This window comes from Mugil cephalus, chromosome 1 (assembly GCF_022458985.1).
Source record: "Mugil cephalus isolate CIBA_MC_2020 chromosome 1, CIBA_Mcephalus_1.1, whole genome shotgun sequence".
Lineage (NCBI taxonomy): Eukaryota > Metazoa > Chordata > Actinopteri > Mugiliformes > Mugilidae > Mugil > Mugil cephalus.
Window position 1 is genome coordinate 4,192,966 of NC_061770.1, and position 18,036 is coordinate 4,211,001.

Consider the following 18,036-nt stretch of genomic DNA (forward strand, 5'->3'; position numbering starts at 1 on the left):
AGAGTAAAATAGTCGTTTAAAAATGTTACAGAAGCACGAGCACCTCAACAGAAGATGCTCAGAGAAGATCCAGCAGCTTTCTCCTCAAACGTAAACACCAACCAATGATCTGCCAGTTATTTTTTTCTACTGATTCATCAAAATACAAATTGGCGGCTGCAGTCCTACAGAAACCAAAGAACAAAAAAGTCCTGAGTCTTGTCAAGTTGCAATGAGTTGTTTATTATAAATGAACAAACACCTGTTTTAGCAAGAAAACTTGAACGATTAAAAAGAGCAGCACAGTGAAATTACAGAAACACTGGAGAGGTACAATCCTCAGGAATCCCAACAACATTACCCATAACATTTAAATGTAGACGAGGCCTGGTGATTTGTATAGCAAAGTTACAGTGAAAAGAAATGAAACTGCAGTGGTGATTATTAAATCATCTGGAACTTTAGAACAGAGGCATCAAACACTTTATTGGTGCTTTACTATCCACTCCAGTGATATCAGTCAGCCAAGGGATCTGCAAAATAAACAGGAAAGTACATTCAGACAGATGGAGTAGATGAAATGTCCTGCTGCTAGAGGACGGTTTTAGAAATCAGTTGATTCCTTCACATGACCTGCAGATCTACTTAGTGTGGTTATGGCTGAGAGATGATTGATCTTTATTATAACTGAACAAACATTCACACACTGTGGTTAAAAGTTTCCAGTCCTATTATATCTTAGCAGCTGTAACAGCTCAGTTCATTTATGTCCATGTGCAGCAGCAGGTCAGACTGTTGGATCTGCAGGAGAAGAAGCTGCTTCCTTAAACATCTATGTTGTCTTGAATTTACATACATACAAAAATGACTACATGGCTGAGGAACTATGGCACTTTTTAAATCCTTTTAAATTTCTTGGAGTTTTAATATTTTAAACCTTTTATACATGAGTTTGTGCCATTTCCTTTGTCAGCTACTGACAATATTCAGTTAGAACAAAGCTATGTCTTCAGCCAGAATATGTAACGATAAGTGTTCTTGATTTAAAGCGTGTTCAGTGTTTTTGTTACCAGTTATTAAGCAGTCAACCTAGAAACAGTCCACAGATCCTCTGAACTACTTACACTGACATCTGTAAGCCACCTCCAGGTACTTGTAAGTGCCTCCACACGGGTCCCCAAACAAAGAGTTGCTTGCTTTGATAGTACAGCTGCTTTTCCCATTGCAGCTGTGGATTGAGGGTGATACAAATCAGCACCGGGTTCAGTGGAAAATATGGGCGTCATTTGTTTATGAGTTGACATCTGTACCTTTCAGCGACTCTGGTTGCGGCCTTTGAGCAGCTGACATTTTGGATCTGACTGGCAGGACGGCCGAAAATACACGTGGTCTGATCATGGCGTCCGTAATCAGCCCCGTAGACAAATATCACCTGACCCTCGTCTGACACGGAGGAAACATGAAACAGTCAGGTGCAAAAACTTCATTACTGATTAATACTAATACATATTAAAAAAGACAGAAACAGTGCTCTCACCACACTGAAGCTTTGCCAAGGAGTGTTCACAGGCAACAGTACGGACTGTCAAAATAACAGACATCACATTAGACACTGGGCAGCTTCATGTGCAGCTCTGCTTCACTTTTACATTCTCAAAACACACTGACTTGCTGGGAAGCAGGCGTAGGTGGTGTCCAGGTATTTGTAGGTGCCAAAGCAGGGATCAGAAGTACTGACGACGTCGATGTTTATTTCACACGCACTCTTCCCATCACACCTGTGGGGACACATTTATCCACTACTGTTTATTCTTTACTCTTAGCATCATTTAACAATTCATCCATCATCAAGTTACTGCAACAGCTGATCTGCTTGGTTACATTCAGACAATATTTGTCATATTTTATTGAAGTCTAGTCACTCCGCGTTTAACTATTTAATAAAACAGGTCAGCTTCCAGTTTCAGTTCTTTATTCTTTATGTTTCTACAGTAAGTGTAAACGCCTGAGAGCAAACTGACGCTCTGTCCTATATTTATCTACACCTGCAAATAATAAGAATGTTTTAAAAACAAGTCCTAAAATACCTTTAGAGAAATCACAGATACTGAGTTGCCTTCCTGACAAAAGAAGGCCTCAAGACCACATCTCAGGAGAAAAACCTGGACAAACACTTGAGGACAACTAAGACACTAAGACCACCCAGTGGTGGTGGTAGCTTTTTGTAGCCAGTCCACAGCAGGTGTGCTGCTCCACAGTCTTTAGCTTACCTTTTCTTCAGGACGTCCAGAGTTCCCTTCTGAGAGCACTGTGTGTCAGTGAGCTGCTCTGCAGGTCGGCCCTCGCTGCAGGTCTCTTTGTCTGCACGTCCGTACAGAACTGACTGCACAATGATCACTCCGCTCTCTATCAGAAAGACAAGAACTTAAAGCAACTACAACATATTCAAATGGCAAAAAGATAACAGAGAAAAGATGAGAGCGATGGAGAAGCAGCCAGAAATACTGAAGCGGAAACACACTCTATTTCACTCAGATTTTTTTTCTTGCATTTTTCCAAATGCAAATGACACATGGGAGTCAAGTCTCAGACACTTTACCTGCAACTGATGATGAAACAATAAGAGTCAACTATCAAATCACATCTAAGCCCCTAAAAATAGGCCACTGTGAATTAAGATGGTTATAATTCCTCCACTTTCCCTCCAACATGGATGTGAAGACCCTTAAAGTTTAACTTTACACATCTATGTACTGTATAATTATAAGTTCAATGTGTTTGAAGAAAACAGATAAAGTCTGAAAGAAAGATATTTTTCTATTTAATAAGTTCAAAGATTTAGGGCACACCTTCTCAATCTGACTGAAAACTGAGGTGGATACATGAGACATTTTATTCAGATTATTAGTAAAATACCAGTGTCTAGTGGTGATATGTTATTAGCAGTATTGAGACAATAGAGGCTGTGACTCTGGGTTTTTTTGCTGAGTGCTGAATCTGTGTTTCAGGTGTTCAGTCATACCACAGCTCAGACGCTGGACATTGCCGTGGTCACCACAGGTGATCACTCTCTCTGTGGATAGTGGGGTCACAATGTAGGATTGGTCTGGTTGGTTTCCGTGATTTCCTGTACAGACTGAAGATGGCGCCGTCCACTCAGGTCTCCCATCCACACAAGCCTTAACTCATCTAGGACATGATGCATGGATGCCAGCAGAGGCAGGCCGGGCTCACAAGAATGTGAAACAAGGAAGGGAAGGAAAGGAATTTAAAATAATAGTGTTTTGTTAGATGGCATTTTAGGGACAGAAAAGACCAGGAAGTAAGTCGAAATAAAAATGTCCACAAATGATCCGGAAGACAGTGTTGTCAGAAAGGTATGTCAGCTCTGTGATTCCACACTGAGACATGTTCCTCATTTGCAACAGATATAATTCCAGTAAATAATGCCATCCTGATCTAAATCCTCATTATGTCATGATATTTTCAACACTTAACAAATTACTTGTCACATAAATACAACTTACCACTTTTTCCAAGTTAGGTGTTTTGTTAAAAAAAAGTCTTCCCTCACCCCTTTCAGTTATTATTATTATTATTTATTTTGTCTTTTCTTAGTTTCTTACTTACTTTTATCTATTTATTTCCATAACAGAGACAATAGTTGAGACAGAGCAAACATTTTTACCACTAGTCTCCCATGTGCAACCTGCAAAAACATTGAAAAACAGTCAGAAAAAACAGCATAGCAGGGTTAAAAATGAAGCTCTGATTGACACTGCAGTGTGCCAATCAGGCAGCTTCTTCCGGTTTAGGGTAGCCTATCAGAGGAAGTTCAAAATATTTTTATCAAATATATTTGATATTTGATATTTAATGCTTCGCGCAGATATAAAATGGTGCTAGTGACGCTGTAAGGAGGATAATTATAATTATAGCTAGAGGAATAGTGGAGGGCAAATTACATTAACGGAAATTAAACCAAACGTAACCCAGTTTAACTGAACTACTTAATAAAAAGATACTTTTTTGTTTTTTGAAGGAGACAAAAAAGAAAGCGTAAAAGTTAAAACTACAAAACAAGTATACATTAATACACAGGATGAGATGTACGATCCCTTGTGCCATGATCTGAGCCAAAACTCCTTTAGAAGTCCAGTCCAACTGGAGAACCGACCAGCAGACCAGTGGTCAGCTACTAACTAGCTTAGCCACCAGCAGTAGGTAAGAAATGATGGGAATGTGACCACACTCCAACCAAACATCTCTTCTAGTCTAGTCCACAGCATGAGGAAATGAGAGGTGGTGGGACATGTGACCACCCTTCAACCAACTCCGCTCTCTTCTACTAGGATCAAAAATAAAACACTATCAGACACCAGCTAATAAGCCTAGCCACGGAAGTAAACCACTAGAGAACACCAGCTAAATAGCCACTAGCACCAGGTAAGAGTTGATGGGAATGTGACCACACTCCAACCAAACATCTCTTCTAGTCTAGTCCACAGCCGGAGGTAATGAGAGGTGGTGGGACATGTGACCACCCTTCAACCAACTCCGCTCCCTTCTGCTAGGATCAGAAATAAAACACTATCAGACACCAGCTAATAAGCCTAGCCACGTAAGTAAACCACTAGAGAACACCAGCATATCATCACATCACAACTAAGAACTAATAATAACCTCAAAGTGTACTAAAAAGTTTGTTTGTTTGTTTTAGTTAAGATGCAGAAAAAAGCATTGTCTGTGTCTGTGTGTTTGTGTGTGTGGTACTGTGACGGCTGCAGGCTGATCCAGCTGTGGAGGGCAGCATCTGGCCTGTTTCCTGCAGGAAGCTCACATCTCCACGTTGTATGGAGACTCCGTCAACCACGACATAAACATGTCCACCGCTGCACTAAAAACAGTGAGTGGCAGACCACGGTGGTGAGGCGGAAAGTCTACGTGCACCTGGAGGACTCCGGACTCAGTCTCCACCACCTGTTTGACACACACAAAGAGGAGGAGAAAGAAGTTTCAGACTGGTTCAGTGATGCAATAGTGTAGGATACATGTGTGAGGACCTTGCAGATAGAACAGTCCTGCTCAACGAAAAGATGGTGACAACCAACACATCTTCCAATCACAGAGGTGAAAACCAACACTTGTCTATATATCTGTATTACTCACCCGCCTGTTATATAGACCAGAGGTGGAGGACTGGGGGTCGGGGCTCTCCTCTGTGGGGCCAGCAGTGCTCACACGCCGTCTTCTTCGTGGAGGCTCCTCCGGGTCCCTGGAGCTGCTCTCCCGCTCCCTCCGTCTCTGTGAGAGAGATGAACCAGTTGAATGTGAAGGACTACTGATGGGGTGGTGCAGGATACATGTGTAGGGACCACAGACTTGGGACAGAAGGATTCTGCCCAATAGAAAAACAAAAAGACGGTGAAAACCAACACTTGTCTATACATCTGTATTACTCACCCGCCTGTTGTGTAAACCAGACGTGGAGGGCTGTGGGTCGGGGCTTCGCTCTGTGGGGCCAGCAGTGCTCACACGTCGTCTTCTTCGTGGAGGCGCCCTGGGATGGCTGGAACTGCTCTCCCGCTCCCTCCGTCTCTGTGAGAGAGATGAACCAGTTGAATGAAGCGGACTACTGATGGGGTGGTATGTGATAACTCAGTAGGTACCACAGACCTAGAATAGAAGGATTCTGCCCAATAGAAAAACAGAAAGATGGTGAAAACCAACACTTGTCTGTACATCTGTATTACTCACCCTCCTGCTGTGTGGACGAGAGTGGAGGGCTGGGGGTTGGGGCGCCGCTCTGTGGGGCCAGCAGTGCTCACACGGAGTGGAGGCTCCCTGGGGTGTCTGGAGCTGCTCTCCTGCTCCCTCTGTCAAACATACTGAATGTAAAGGACTACTGACGCAGTACTGTGAGATAAAGGTGTAGGGACCACAGAGCTGGCATAAAGCCATTCTGCCCAATAGAATTAAATTCTCCAGTGGAGTCCTTGGGCAGATGTAATGACAGCCACAAAAGACAAATACAACACATTTAAACATGAACCACAATACTGAACAATAAACAAAATCTTTCTCTTTTAAACCACAGGCAACAATACAAACAACAGAAAACTGGGCACGAAGAGTAAAAAGTGTGCGTCACTCAGGTGGTTGTCTTTTATCCACTATTTAAAACTAATATTAAGCTACGTGTTGGTAGACTGCTGTATGTTCTCCTGTTACTGCCATACGTTTATTTCTGCTCTCTAAAAGCTCAAAGTTGAGGAGTCCTGTTTTATGATACAGTACTTGCACTTTAAATGGTCGTGGAATACAAAGACACATCACAATGTTTAAATTCATTCACAACTGTGGATGATGTTTCCCACGGCCAGTCATGCTGTGAATGAGAATGGATCCAGAGAAGCCTGAATCTGATTATCAAAAGTGTGGGACTTCTTTCAGCCTAATAAGAGACCTAATAAAATGGGCACTCTGTTAATATGAAATGACCTGCGACAGAAACACAACGGTTAAGCATGAGTGTGTCAGGAGAAAGAATTCTGCCTTACTCTGTATCCTCAAAACAACGAGACATGTGACATGTGCTTATTGGGACTGACTTGTCTTAATATTGGTTGTTCAGTAGCAGAACTAGCTAGAGCAGATGCTAATGTCTAGTAAATCTGCAAATTGTTAGCATTTTATTTTATTGAACCTGGACCCATAAAACTAAACAATGATTTGTTGATTTCCACTAAAGCTCCAAGCAAACTGTTAAATACATAATACAAGTGAATGTTCAATTACAAGCAGCACTGTGGTCTGCCAGTAAATTTGATAATACTTAAACTATCTTAGCTAATTTATGGCAGAATTAAATAAATAAAGACATTGGGTCAACAGTGCATAGATCTTGACATATTTTTTGGATAGTATCATAATGTAAAAGTTAAAGTCTGAAATAGCTGTTTTATTCATAGGTTTCATGTTAAGGTGATAATGAGAAAACATTTGAACAAAATATTCTGCTGTGGTTAGTACTCAGTGAAAAGTTAACCAAAGGAGTGATCAACAACTCATAAAATGAAAACAGATGAATTAAGTAATCAAAAGCTCACATAAAGTACCTTCCGCTCCACAGTTTGTGTTCAAGAAGTAATTTATATATCTATATAGCTTTGCTTGGGGATGGTCCAGTAGACACCGTCTTTAATCTGCATTTAACTTGACATGTTTCTTCATTGGTATTTCAAGATACTGACAAACCTTTAATAAATGTCCTATTGTAATCAATGTTACTGCTCTGAGTTATATATGGAAAAATAATCAAATGTAATAAAATATATCCCTGTACCAAGATGAAGCATTTAAAACACCAACAGTATATTTTTAAACAGCAATAGGTAATGTGAAACCTATGACACTTAAAAGCAGCCGTCCAAACACTGTTAATTACTAACTTGCTATATGAAAAGATGTGTGAGGATCATGGAGACACTTTTAACCTGCTACAGCCCTCTCCACAAAGCCCGACTGACAACTAAGACAAACAACGCTTTCACGCTTCTTCTATTCACGAGTCTCACCACACAACAACTTTAACCAGACTCAACCAACACATCAAACTTACTGATAACCCAGAGCATGGCAAAGACCAAGGTGGAAAAATACATCATGGTTTCTGTGGTGTTCGAAGACCTGCAGGGGAATAAACAGTCAGGGGTCAGTCTGTAGTGACAGATGTCCCCACTGCTTCCAGCACATGAACACAGGACAACATGAAGAATAACAGGAACAATCACATCTTACAGCTCTGAAAGCAGCACAAGACACTGAACTGCAGGAGAGTAGCATAAAATCTGATCTGTAGAGTGACAGCCGCACATCGTCCACTTCCACTATTTGATGGCAGATTTGTAGAACAAAGCTTTTGCATTTATTGCAATAATGCAGTGTTTCACACTCACAGAAGAAGAAGTTTGTCAAAAAGAAAGTGTCATAGACTTGTCTAGACTTATCTGGTCAGTTAAGCTCTCTGACATGTCTGTAATAATCTTTCACTCTGACACATTCTGTGAGTTGTCCAATATCAAAAACATGACACAGCAGTTCTAACTGTGACTGTGCATAATACCTGCATATTTCATGGTTATTTGGAGCTAAAGTGAAAATAAATCTGAACCCGCTGGTGGATAAATGAAAGGGTTCTTATCTTAAGTATGTCTGTAGGACAGACAGCACAAGCCAGGTGTTTGTTTTACACCAGGGTCCATACAACTACTGTTTACTGTATCATAAGTAAATATTTAATAGGCTACATGCCCTTAGCTCAACCTTCTGGATTTAATGATGTCCCCTTTATTAAACAAGCGAAATAAGGCAAACAATTCGTCACCTTTGTGACTTTAATCGAGAATGTTATTAAATTTAAAAATTTATATTTCAGACTTTTTCACCCTAAACCTGTTTAGAAAGATATATATTTTATATATATAATATATTTTGCTTTAAAATATGAAATTGCATCAAAGTCAGTTGAAGCTGTGAATCAGTAGCTGCTAAAAACAAACAATTTAAATGAAATAAAGCTTAATTAGCTACTAGCGTCAGGTAGCATAGCACTGCTAGCCAGCTAGCTGCCTCATCTGGAAGTAAATAAAATATTTGGTCCTACTGTAACTTTTTGTCATTCTCACATTTGCGACACGGGCAGGGAGGTGGCTTGGTGATCTTCGGTCCATTTGAGGTTGTCGAGAAATCTTTGAGAAATCTTTCAGAAATCAACGATGAACTTTCTTCTCCAAAGTTTGAAGTTGAAATGGTGGTTTAGGATTCGCTTTTTTCAAACATAAACACACGCAAACATAAATATATATTTCGAACATAAATGCTCTCCATAGCAACCACCTTCTGACAGAACGTGTGTCCCCCTAAAGCTTGCTGTGACTGAAAAAGACTGAATTCCATCTTCGTCTACATACACGTTAACGTGTGTCCCCCTATGTAGAGAAGTGAAATGTACGTTTAAGAGTCCAGTAGACATAACTGAGGCAAACACTTTAACATCAGGGGATTTATTATATTTAATACTTTTAGTATTTAATACTTTTGCAGCATGTTTGGTTTCATTCACACTAGGTCTACCCCTACAGGGGTTTTAGTTGAGTAGACATTTAAAATAATAACAATAACAATAATAATAATAATAATAATAATAATAATAATAATAATAATAATAATAATAATAATTTTACCCCGGAAATTTAAATTTCTTTAAATACACATGAACATGAATCCAACATGTAAGGTGGCTGAGAAAGCTCAACACACTACAACCTGAGACAACACACAAACCTAAATTAAAACAAAATAGGCAAAACACAAGCAAATTAAGTTTTCATCCATATGACAGCAGGTGCACTCAGATACTCTCAATGCAGCGAAAAACAGAAATTTCACTGCAAAAGCTCATAACACCAGCAACACACAAACACACTGCTAGAGGCCAAATGACAACGGACTGGTTCCCAGGACCTCATGAAGTGACGAACTGCCCGGAACAAGACGCACTTGTTCAAAGCTTTATGACTTTTGGAAATGCTGACGTTTGCTAGTGGCAAGTGGAAAGGAGCTGGAAACACAACTTGGTTATAGTTTTGTGAGTTTTGCAGTGTTTTTTGCGTCGACTGTTGTATTTCGAGTTTTTGTAGCGATCTTGTTTTAAAATGTATGAAAATGTTTTCTGAATTTGCTTTTGTCTATTTGCATGTGCTTTCTCAACTTGCAGTGTGTTGAACTGCCACCGTACAGTTGAGATGTTTCAGTCACATGGTTTTCTTTCGAAATCAAATCTGATTTGACGTTCTGACCCAAGTACTTTTTAGGAGGAAAACTTCACCTTAATTTTTATTATTTTAGCACACAATTCAGCATATTTATAAATTGCACTTATACATGCAGCGGATTTCTTAAATGTAGCTGTTATGTTTATAAAATGCGACTGTGAGGAGCTCACAGTCCAGTCACCACCACAGCGGCTACATTCAGAAAAGCTGCATTCGGTCAAAGACAATAAAACACCGACACTAAAACTAAACTCCATGGGTGTCTGTTTATCCTATCAGTGCTACTATTTGTTCATTTATGTGTGTAGCATTTTTAACAAGGGAGAGGCAATACAGAGTGATCTATAAAGCACTTAAACACAATTAAATCATTTGCAGCATAATTAAAATATTTTATTTGAGGTAATACAGGAACAACAGAAAACATCATCAGAGCTACAGTGTTTCCATTTCTATTTAAACTATTTAATTATCTTTGTAAATATGTTTCTTGATTAAACTTGACAATGTTGTGTTCCTGAACCGAATCCCAGACTGATTAGATGTCCTTCTGATCCATTTGATAATTTCAATGTGTTCACACAGGATCTGCAAAAGAGCGGAAAACATGTTCATAAAAGATCATTCAGGTGCTTTTGAAAGGGGGGATTTTGTTACTTCTGTGCTACAATCTGAGGTACTTACATAGACAAGTGTAAGCCACCTGCAGGTACTTGTAAGTGCCAACACAGGGGTCCCCAAACACAGATGTCATGGCCTTGACAGTACACCTGTTTTTCCCGTTACAACTGTGGAGGCACACTGATATGAGTTTTTAATTCTCTTTTTAATCCTCAACGTAAAAGATAAATGAATTATGGTACCTTTCAGCAACTTTACTAGCAGGACTTGAGCAATAGACATTCTGGAGCTGAGAGGAAGGGCGTTTGTAAGAGCATGTGGTCTGGTCACTGCGTCCAAAATAAGCACCGTACACAAGTATAACCTGCCCATCATCTGACAACAAGAAGACAAAAGGCTGAATGAATTTACAAGAAATAAAACTACAATCGAACTTTATTCATGCAGCACCTTTCACAAAACTGCAGTTCAATATAAAGTGATTAACTGTGATTAGCTGTGATAGCATGTAAAATAAACACACTAAAATAAATATGTAGTATCTGGAACTGGAATATGTATTAATTTATTAGCACATCAGTAAAAAGAATACTGAACAGATCAATATCATAACAAAGACTCTGATGAAAGAAATAATTAGAATTGAGAAGAATTCCAACAGATTGTGGGAGCTCACAAACACCATGAACATGACCTTGCCTCTTAAAACCTATATTAAGTAGAATACTGAGAGATTAGCATAGAGATACTAAAGCATATAAATATCCCATAAACGGTATCTTACCACAATATAAGTCCTCCAAAGACTGCTCACATATAACAAGTTGGACTGTTGAAGCAGAATAAACCAGATTAAACATCACAATATTCAAAGCCTGATAACAACACAAAGCACAGAAAAGTTCATTCATGTTTAAGACAAAATGTGTGGATGATTGTTTCAGCTAAATACCAACAACAAATGGTAATATGCTCACATATGCACATTTGCTTTTAGTCTCTATTTCTTCTCAATTTTCATGTTTACTCCCCTCTAAAAACAGTTAACTGAAACTAGATGATGACACTGAACCAGTAGTTAACATAGCATCCTCCATTTTAGAATCTCTGGCTCTGTATAAATACTGACAACATGTCCCCACTGCTTTGCATTGGCCAATGCGACGTTATTCTCCCAGGGCTACAGGCAGAGCCATCTTGCGACTTTGGAGCCGGAGTCTGTGCAGTACAGTCTGAGTCTACCATCTACTGAGTGGAGTAACGCGGACCCCACACTATCGCCAGACTCACTTGCATTTTCGTTTGATTAATACCGCACTCTGCTCTATCTCCTATGGGATCACTGCACGGAGTGGTTGGCATGGTTACTGGCAGTCACCATGATGTCACATTCCGTTTCAGTAGCATAAAAACTAAAACGAAACTTCTCAAAAATAACAGACACTTGAATATGCATCAGTATTATATTAACTACCTACTGAATAAATCTACATTGATGTTATTCCTTCAGTCACATCTGTATGACTGTAGCTGTCAGCCACGGGAAGCTGTCACCAGGTGGCATACAACTCCTCCCTCCTATTCCAGAGCCAACAAGATGCTCTTTGTGCTGCCTCCCCTAACCTACAGACAGCTGTCTTCCTCACCCTTCCTGCTATTCTCAGAGCTGTGAGCGCAGAAAACTCCTGCAATCGACCTGGTCTGGGAATAGCCAGGTCTGCCATCCTTTGTGTCTGCACTGCTCAACGAAGTCCTGATATTTGGAGGCTCCCTCGCATTTGTCTTTCCACAGGGCCGTCAGTTTGATCAGGATGATCTTTCTTGCCTCCTCAGTCCATATGACCATGTTGGGCTCAGTGATATTTGCACAACCAGGGGGAAGAGTAGTCTCCCCCAGGTCAACTGTCATCTTTCATGATTGTGCTGCCTGGAGGAGGCTCTTCTTGGTCGCCTTGAGGGTTGATGGTTTCTCCCCTTCCCTGGTGAACTGTATAGATAGTGTTGGTCTCACATTGGTCTGATGCTTCTTCTGTTTCTCCCATACAAAAGTGTCGGCCAGTGCACAGAGCACCTTATCATGGCACCATCTGTGTCTTCCCTGGCTGAGAGCTGTCATACATCCAGTCAGTATGTGCGACATTGTTCCTCTGCCTCCTCATAGCCTGCACAGTAGGTCATCTTACATTCTCTATCTGTGGAGGTTTGTTGGTGATGGAAGGGTGTTGTACATTGAATTGAGCAGGAAAGTGATACGGAAGGGCTCCAGTCTCCAGAGTTCAGGCCACGTGATCTTCTGCTTGGTCCAGGCCCCTTGTGATCCAAGTTAGACAGCCCTAGATCTACACCTTTCTTCCTCCAGGTGTTGGACATTGGCTTGGATCATGTCTCTCCTCTGCCTTGAGTGTGCTTTTCCCCAGTGTTGGAAATGGGTAGATCTTGCCTTCCCACGCAGGGGTTCTCGATTATGTCCTTTAGCTTCAGCATTCTTTCAGCTTGTGACACTCTGATGACACTGATGTGTCAGCTACTCATTTGTATCCTGATCTCATAGTGATGCATGCACTTCTGACCTTTTCAATCAAAATAATAGAAACTATCCTTGAAAAAAACTTGACCTGTTTTAACTTGTCCCAAGTCCCATCCAGTAACATGGAAGCGGTGGAGTTTATGAACTATACTGCAGTCACTCACCAGGGGGAGCTCTACTTGCTCTGGCTACACTTTTGAGCAGCAGTTCCGCCATCCATCTTTATACTGTCTATGGTCTATGCCTACCAGGATGATGTATTATATTACTAGTTACAATGACATGTTACTGACTCCACTAACATGGAAGCGGTGGAGTTTATGAACTATACTGCAGTCACTCACCAGGGGGAGCTCTACTTGCTCTGGCTACAGTTCCGCCATCCATCTTTATAATGTCTATGGTCTATGCCTACCAGGATGATGTATTATATTACTAGTTACAATGGCATGTTACTGACTTGCTGGGAAACATGTGTAGTTGGTCTCCAGGTATTTGAAGGTGCCAAAGCAGGGATCAGAAGTACGGACCACGTTTGTGTTTAATTCACACACACTCTTTCCATCACACCTGTAGGAAACACATGAAGACACATACAAAATCAAATCTAGATCTAAATAGATATGTTTCCACCAGAGGAATCATGGTCTTAATCAAGTCATAGGGAGGGTCGTAATAAAGTTAGGTAGCTTTTGGGGAGGAGCTTCCACTGCTGAACGTTGATTGGTCAAATATGCTAATAGCATTGCTAATAGTAGCAATTTCCCCAACATATTACAACCACACATTCGACACGTCGACAGATACCTTGTGATAGATGGGACTGATGAAGTTATTCCAGGTGTTATTTAAATTTGACAATCACAATGAAAATTTGCAGCATAAAATTCCATTGAGGCTGTTACTGTTTTGTAAAGCCACATGCAAAGAATTACAAAATCAGACAACCGTGAGGACTTTAGAAGGAGGGGGGACCGTGAAAGGCAAAGGGCTGAAATAAGCTTTAGTACCTTGGAAAGTTCTAACATGGAGGTCATATCACAACCATACCATGACTGTTATAAATAACAGTCTTCAAGGTTTAAAAGCATATCATATATAGATATGATAATCTAAAGGAACTTTCTGTAATTTTAATCTAAGGCACCCGATCAATGCAGCATGAATCTTTCACATCAGGAATCCCGTTTTTTTTAGAGGTCACTGACATCTGACTGATGTGTATTTATTTATTTATTTATTAGAATTAAATAGTCAATTATTGATTTCTTTGGATATGTACCTTGTCCTGAGGATGCCCACGGTTCCCTGCTGAGAGCACGCTGTGTCAGTGAGCTGCTCTGCAGGTCGGCCCTCACTGCAGGTCTCTTTGTTTGCACGTCCGTACAGAACTGACTGCACACTAATAACTCCGCTATCTGTCACACACCACACAGACAAATAAGAAGTAAAGCAACAGACATAGTCACATTATTTTAGGATTACAGTGTAATGTGTGGTGTGCGGCAGCATAACAGCAGGGTAAATATTTTGGTTTGTTGCTCTGTTTGGTTATGGAAATAACAAGTTATGGATACAGTAAAAATAGCAACAGAAATTAAAATTCCCCAAAGGGAACATTTGTCATTTCAAATTAAGCTATGGAAGCAGGGTAAACCTTTGTAAATATTAATAAATGAACCCTGTTTCTATGCACAAAACCAAAAACCACCTTTTCACAAAAGAAAGATCCAATTCGAATCTAATTGTGATCCTGCAGTAATTTGTCTCAGTGACCTATAGCAGGTTTATTTCCACTCTTAAAACTCTAATTCTACTGTAATTTATCAGCAATCTCTGTGTGAGTCACGTTGTGTAAGAATTCAAAGGTAAATCTGCTGTTCAGAAAGTGGGGGAAAAAAGCTTGGGTGTTGAGTCATACCACAGTATAGGCGTTGGACAGATTCGCCAGTGTCACAGGTGATCACGCTCTCTGTGGAAACACCTAAAAACAGATATGGAAATCTGACTTAAAGTGTGTTCAAGACACATAAAGTATGTAAGACCTGTGATATTACATCACTCGTATGTATTTACCTGCTGCCATGAGCAAACAGGCCACTGCCACCACTGAAAAAGAAACAGTTTTAGTTCTCTCCTGTGAAGCAAGCTGGAACATTGAAACAACATAATATTTAAATACTTCCATCTTTTTAACAAGTATAATCTAAATGTGAACGAAACACTTCTAAAAGTAATAATTGTTATTTATCAGATAGTTGTACAACTTGATGATTTGTTGTGTCTGCATGTTTAACTGTTAATAATTTTACACACGTTTGCTTATACTGATATTGTTAATCCATCACATGTAAGCTGTATTGGCATGTGTGGTTTCTTTAAACAGGTATCAATTGGTAGCCCTACTCCTACTTTAATACAGATCCAATCTAACCCTTGATCAGGCATTTCAAACATAATGACTGTCAAGTGTAACTCAGAAGAAAGACAGACAGAAGAAATAAGAAGATGCTTGTCGATATCGTATAAATATGTGTGGACAGTTTTAAAGCCAAAACACAGATATGTAAGATGATATCACGTATCGGCACCCACAGCTTCTTTCTTTCTTTCTTTCTTTCTTTCTTTCTTTCTTTCTTTCTTTCTTTCTTTCTTTCTTTCTTTCTTTCTTTCTTTCGTTCTTTCTTTCTTTCTTTCTTTCTTATGAATTGCTTTGAATAGAAAACATTTAAGATGTATTTAGCATTGGCAATATTTTGGAAAATTTCAAACCAAAAAGACTTCTCATCAGCCTCCACTTTTCCTTTGTGTTTCAGAAATAATAACAGTACACAATTTAAAGATCATCGTCTCAAAGAGCTGTTAAGCCTGCCGACTCTTTGTGAGCTGGTCATGAAAAAAAGACATTTATGGAGGATTAAGGTTGACAGCAGCAGTTGCTTTCCTCCAGCAGATGAAAAACCCAACAGCATACATAAGCTACTGACCAAGAGAGACTGCGTTTGCAGTAACACAGAAGGTATATGTTTAATCACAATTACATTTCAATAAAATGATCATTATTTTCCCTCCAGTCATCAGTCCCTTGTATACTTACACAGTCTGGAGTGGAGCATGGTGTCAATAGCAGGTCAACTGGATTACTGATGGTAGTTGGATCAGGCCCACCTCTATTTATTTTCCTGCATCAATAATAGTATTTGTTCTGAATGTAATAAACAATGGTCTGACTCAACTTAATCCTGCCTCTTGGGTTAAAATGTAAACTCCGTTATCAAGTCCAATAAAGGATATGGGAAAAAAAAAATATGATCCCATATTACCAAAAGGAAAGAGGCCAGGGTTTACAGTACACAGGAAATGTGTTTGCATTGGTGTATTATTCATTGCCAGTTTCGGGGACCTCCCCCTCTGTTAAGGAATGTTGTTTGCAAGATAAACAATATAAAATGATTCAAGTCTCCTCTCTCTAAAAAGTACATTTTCTTTCAGATGTGCTCATTGTCCCAAAACTGAATCTATAATCTGTACACTCCTCAAAGCACGGTGCTGCATGCAGATGTGACTCTTGCTTTTTTTAAAAAAAAAACATTACCCTGCTTAAAGTTTACATCGACAGTGATATGACGCTGATGTGTAGCAGACATAATGTTTAACACGTTTATCATCTTAGTTTAATGTTTTAACTTACATGTAGTAGCTACATCTAAAGATCCAGGAAGAAACCTTTGATAAATACTGTGGTTTTCTTATCTTCAGACATGTCTGAAGATAAGAAAACCACATATCTATAATAAGACACAATGAACCTTATTAACCTAGAAACCTTTGATGATTGGAAGTGAGCCTTCCCTTTTATCGATTTTTTTTCACACCTTTATAATGAACAATATGTAGCTGTGTTTGTATCTAATTCAGTTGTTTGTGTGGTTTGTAATTTTGCTCTTTCAAAAAAATAAACAAGTTTGAGGCACCACTGTGTAGTTGATTCACAAATTATGCAAGCAAAGTTTCCCAACTATTTACTACAAGGAAATACACTCCACAACTTTTGTTCCAACCACCAAGTTCCTCATATTGATAACAGGGTTGGAGTATTTGTTGAACCCAGATGGAGCCGTTTAATCATTGACAACATTTTCTTTTTAAACAGAAAGTGGTAACCACAAGAACAATTAGCTCTGTCCGTACACCAATCATAATGCAGCCTAATACAGCTTAGACAGCACCTAGTGGAGTCAGTATGACGGGGGCCAAATCGTGATAACAGATTGTGATAAACGACTGCGTCATAGCATCTCCAAAGCTGGGGTGTTCCTGGTCTGCAGTGGTCAGCATCTATCAAAAGTGGTCCAAGGAAGGAACAGTGGTGAACCAGCAACAGGGTCATGGGCTTGGTGCCAGATACCACGGCACACCTCCAAGGGTCTAGTCTTTTGTCCCACAGCCCTCAAACTGTACAACGCCCTGATTAAATACTAAAATACTCCCTTGTAAAATTGCAAATTATAAATTGGTGAACTGTACATAGTACAGTAGTAAATAGTTTTACATGTTAATACATGTTAATACAGTCTTATACATATTTCCAGCCTTCCTTCTCCTTTTTCACTGTTGACTTTGTTGGTGTGTTATGTTGGTGTATTATGTCTACATGTTTGTGTACTGGACACTCAAATTTCCCCCAGGGGATGAATAAATTATTTTTCTATTATATTATTATTCTAGTGGAGTACATGCCTAGACATGTAAGGGCTGTTTTGGTAGCAAATGGGGACCAACGCAATATTAGGTAGAGGATTAGGGGTTGAATGTTAAATGGTAAAACAACAAATGCATGGACAATTTTTGTATATTGAGTCTTATCTTGTATTTAAAAAGGTTTATTACAAGAAAGATCAGTGTCATACTCTCAATCTAAGAGAGCTTCCAGCCAATTGTCAAATTCTCTCTCTCGTTCAGCTCCCACAGCCACTTTATATATGATTCTCATCCCCAAGAACCCCCATTCACAAACAAAACTTATCTCCTTACGTCTAGTTAGTTTTATGAGCTGGCATCTGGTAAATAACC

At 39.6% G+C, this 18,036-nt stretch overlaps 1 protein-coding gene and 1 long non-coding RNA gene across 2 annotated transcripts; both read right to left on the minus strand.

The window, feature by feature from the left end:
- Nucleotides 1-201: 201 nt before the first annotated feature.
- On the minus strand, nt 202-16,170 carry LOC125015353. Its single transcript, XM_047597141.1, has 20 exons — nt 16,061-16,170; nt 15,040-15,072; nt 14,885-14,947; nt 14,246-14,381; nt 13,424-13,533; nt 11,221-11,265; nt 10,679-10,811; nt 10,500-10,603; nt 10,399-10,403; nt 5,737-5,895; nt 5,443-5,577; nt 5,149-5,283; nt 4,828-4,959; nt 3,002-3,158; nt 2,250-2,385; nt 1,648-1,757; nt 1,517-1,561; nt 1,290-1,422; nt 1,104-1,207; nt 202-512 (listed from the first exon to the last, which is right to left on the minus strand). The coding sequence occupies exons 1-20, from the start codon at nt 16,077-16,079 to the stop codon at nt 496-498; spliced, it is 1,911 nt and encodes a 636-aa protein (XP_047453097.1). The 5' UTR covers nt 16,080-16,170; the 3' UTR covers nt 202-495.
- Nucleotides 5,768-8,883, minus strand: LOC125023377. Its single transcript, XR_007114594.1, has 3 exons — nt 8,667-8,883; nt 7,601-7,668; nt 5,768-5,855 (listed from the first exon to the last, which is right to left on the minus strand). It is a non-coding gene; the product is annotated as an uncharacterized LOC125023377 (long non-coding RNA).
- Nucleotides 16,171-18,036: the final 1,866 nt, after the last annotated feature.

What these genes read in the sequence shown, in the direction of transcription:
- LOC125015353 (XM_047597141.1), bottom strand. An exon ending in CTACGCCTGCTTCCCAGCAA is followed by an intron (nt 1,562 to 1,647) that starts GTCAGTGTGTTT and finishes TTATTTTGACAG; the next exon opens with TCCGTACTGTTGCCTGTGAA. An exon ending in GCAACCAGAGTCGCTGAAAG is followed by an intron (nt 1,208 to 1,289) that starts GTACAGATGTCA and finishes CTCAATCCACAG; the next exon opens with CTGCAATGGGAAAAGCAGCT.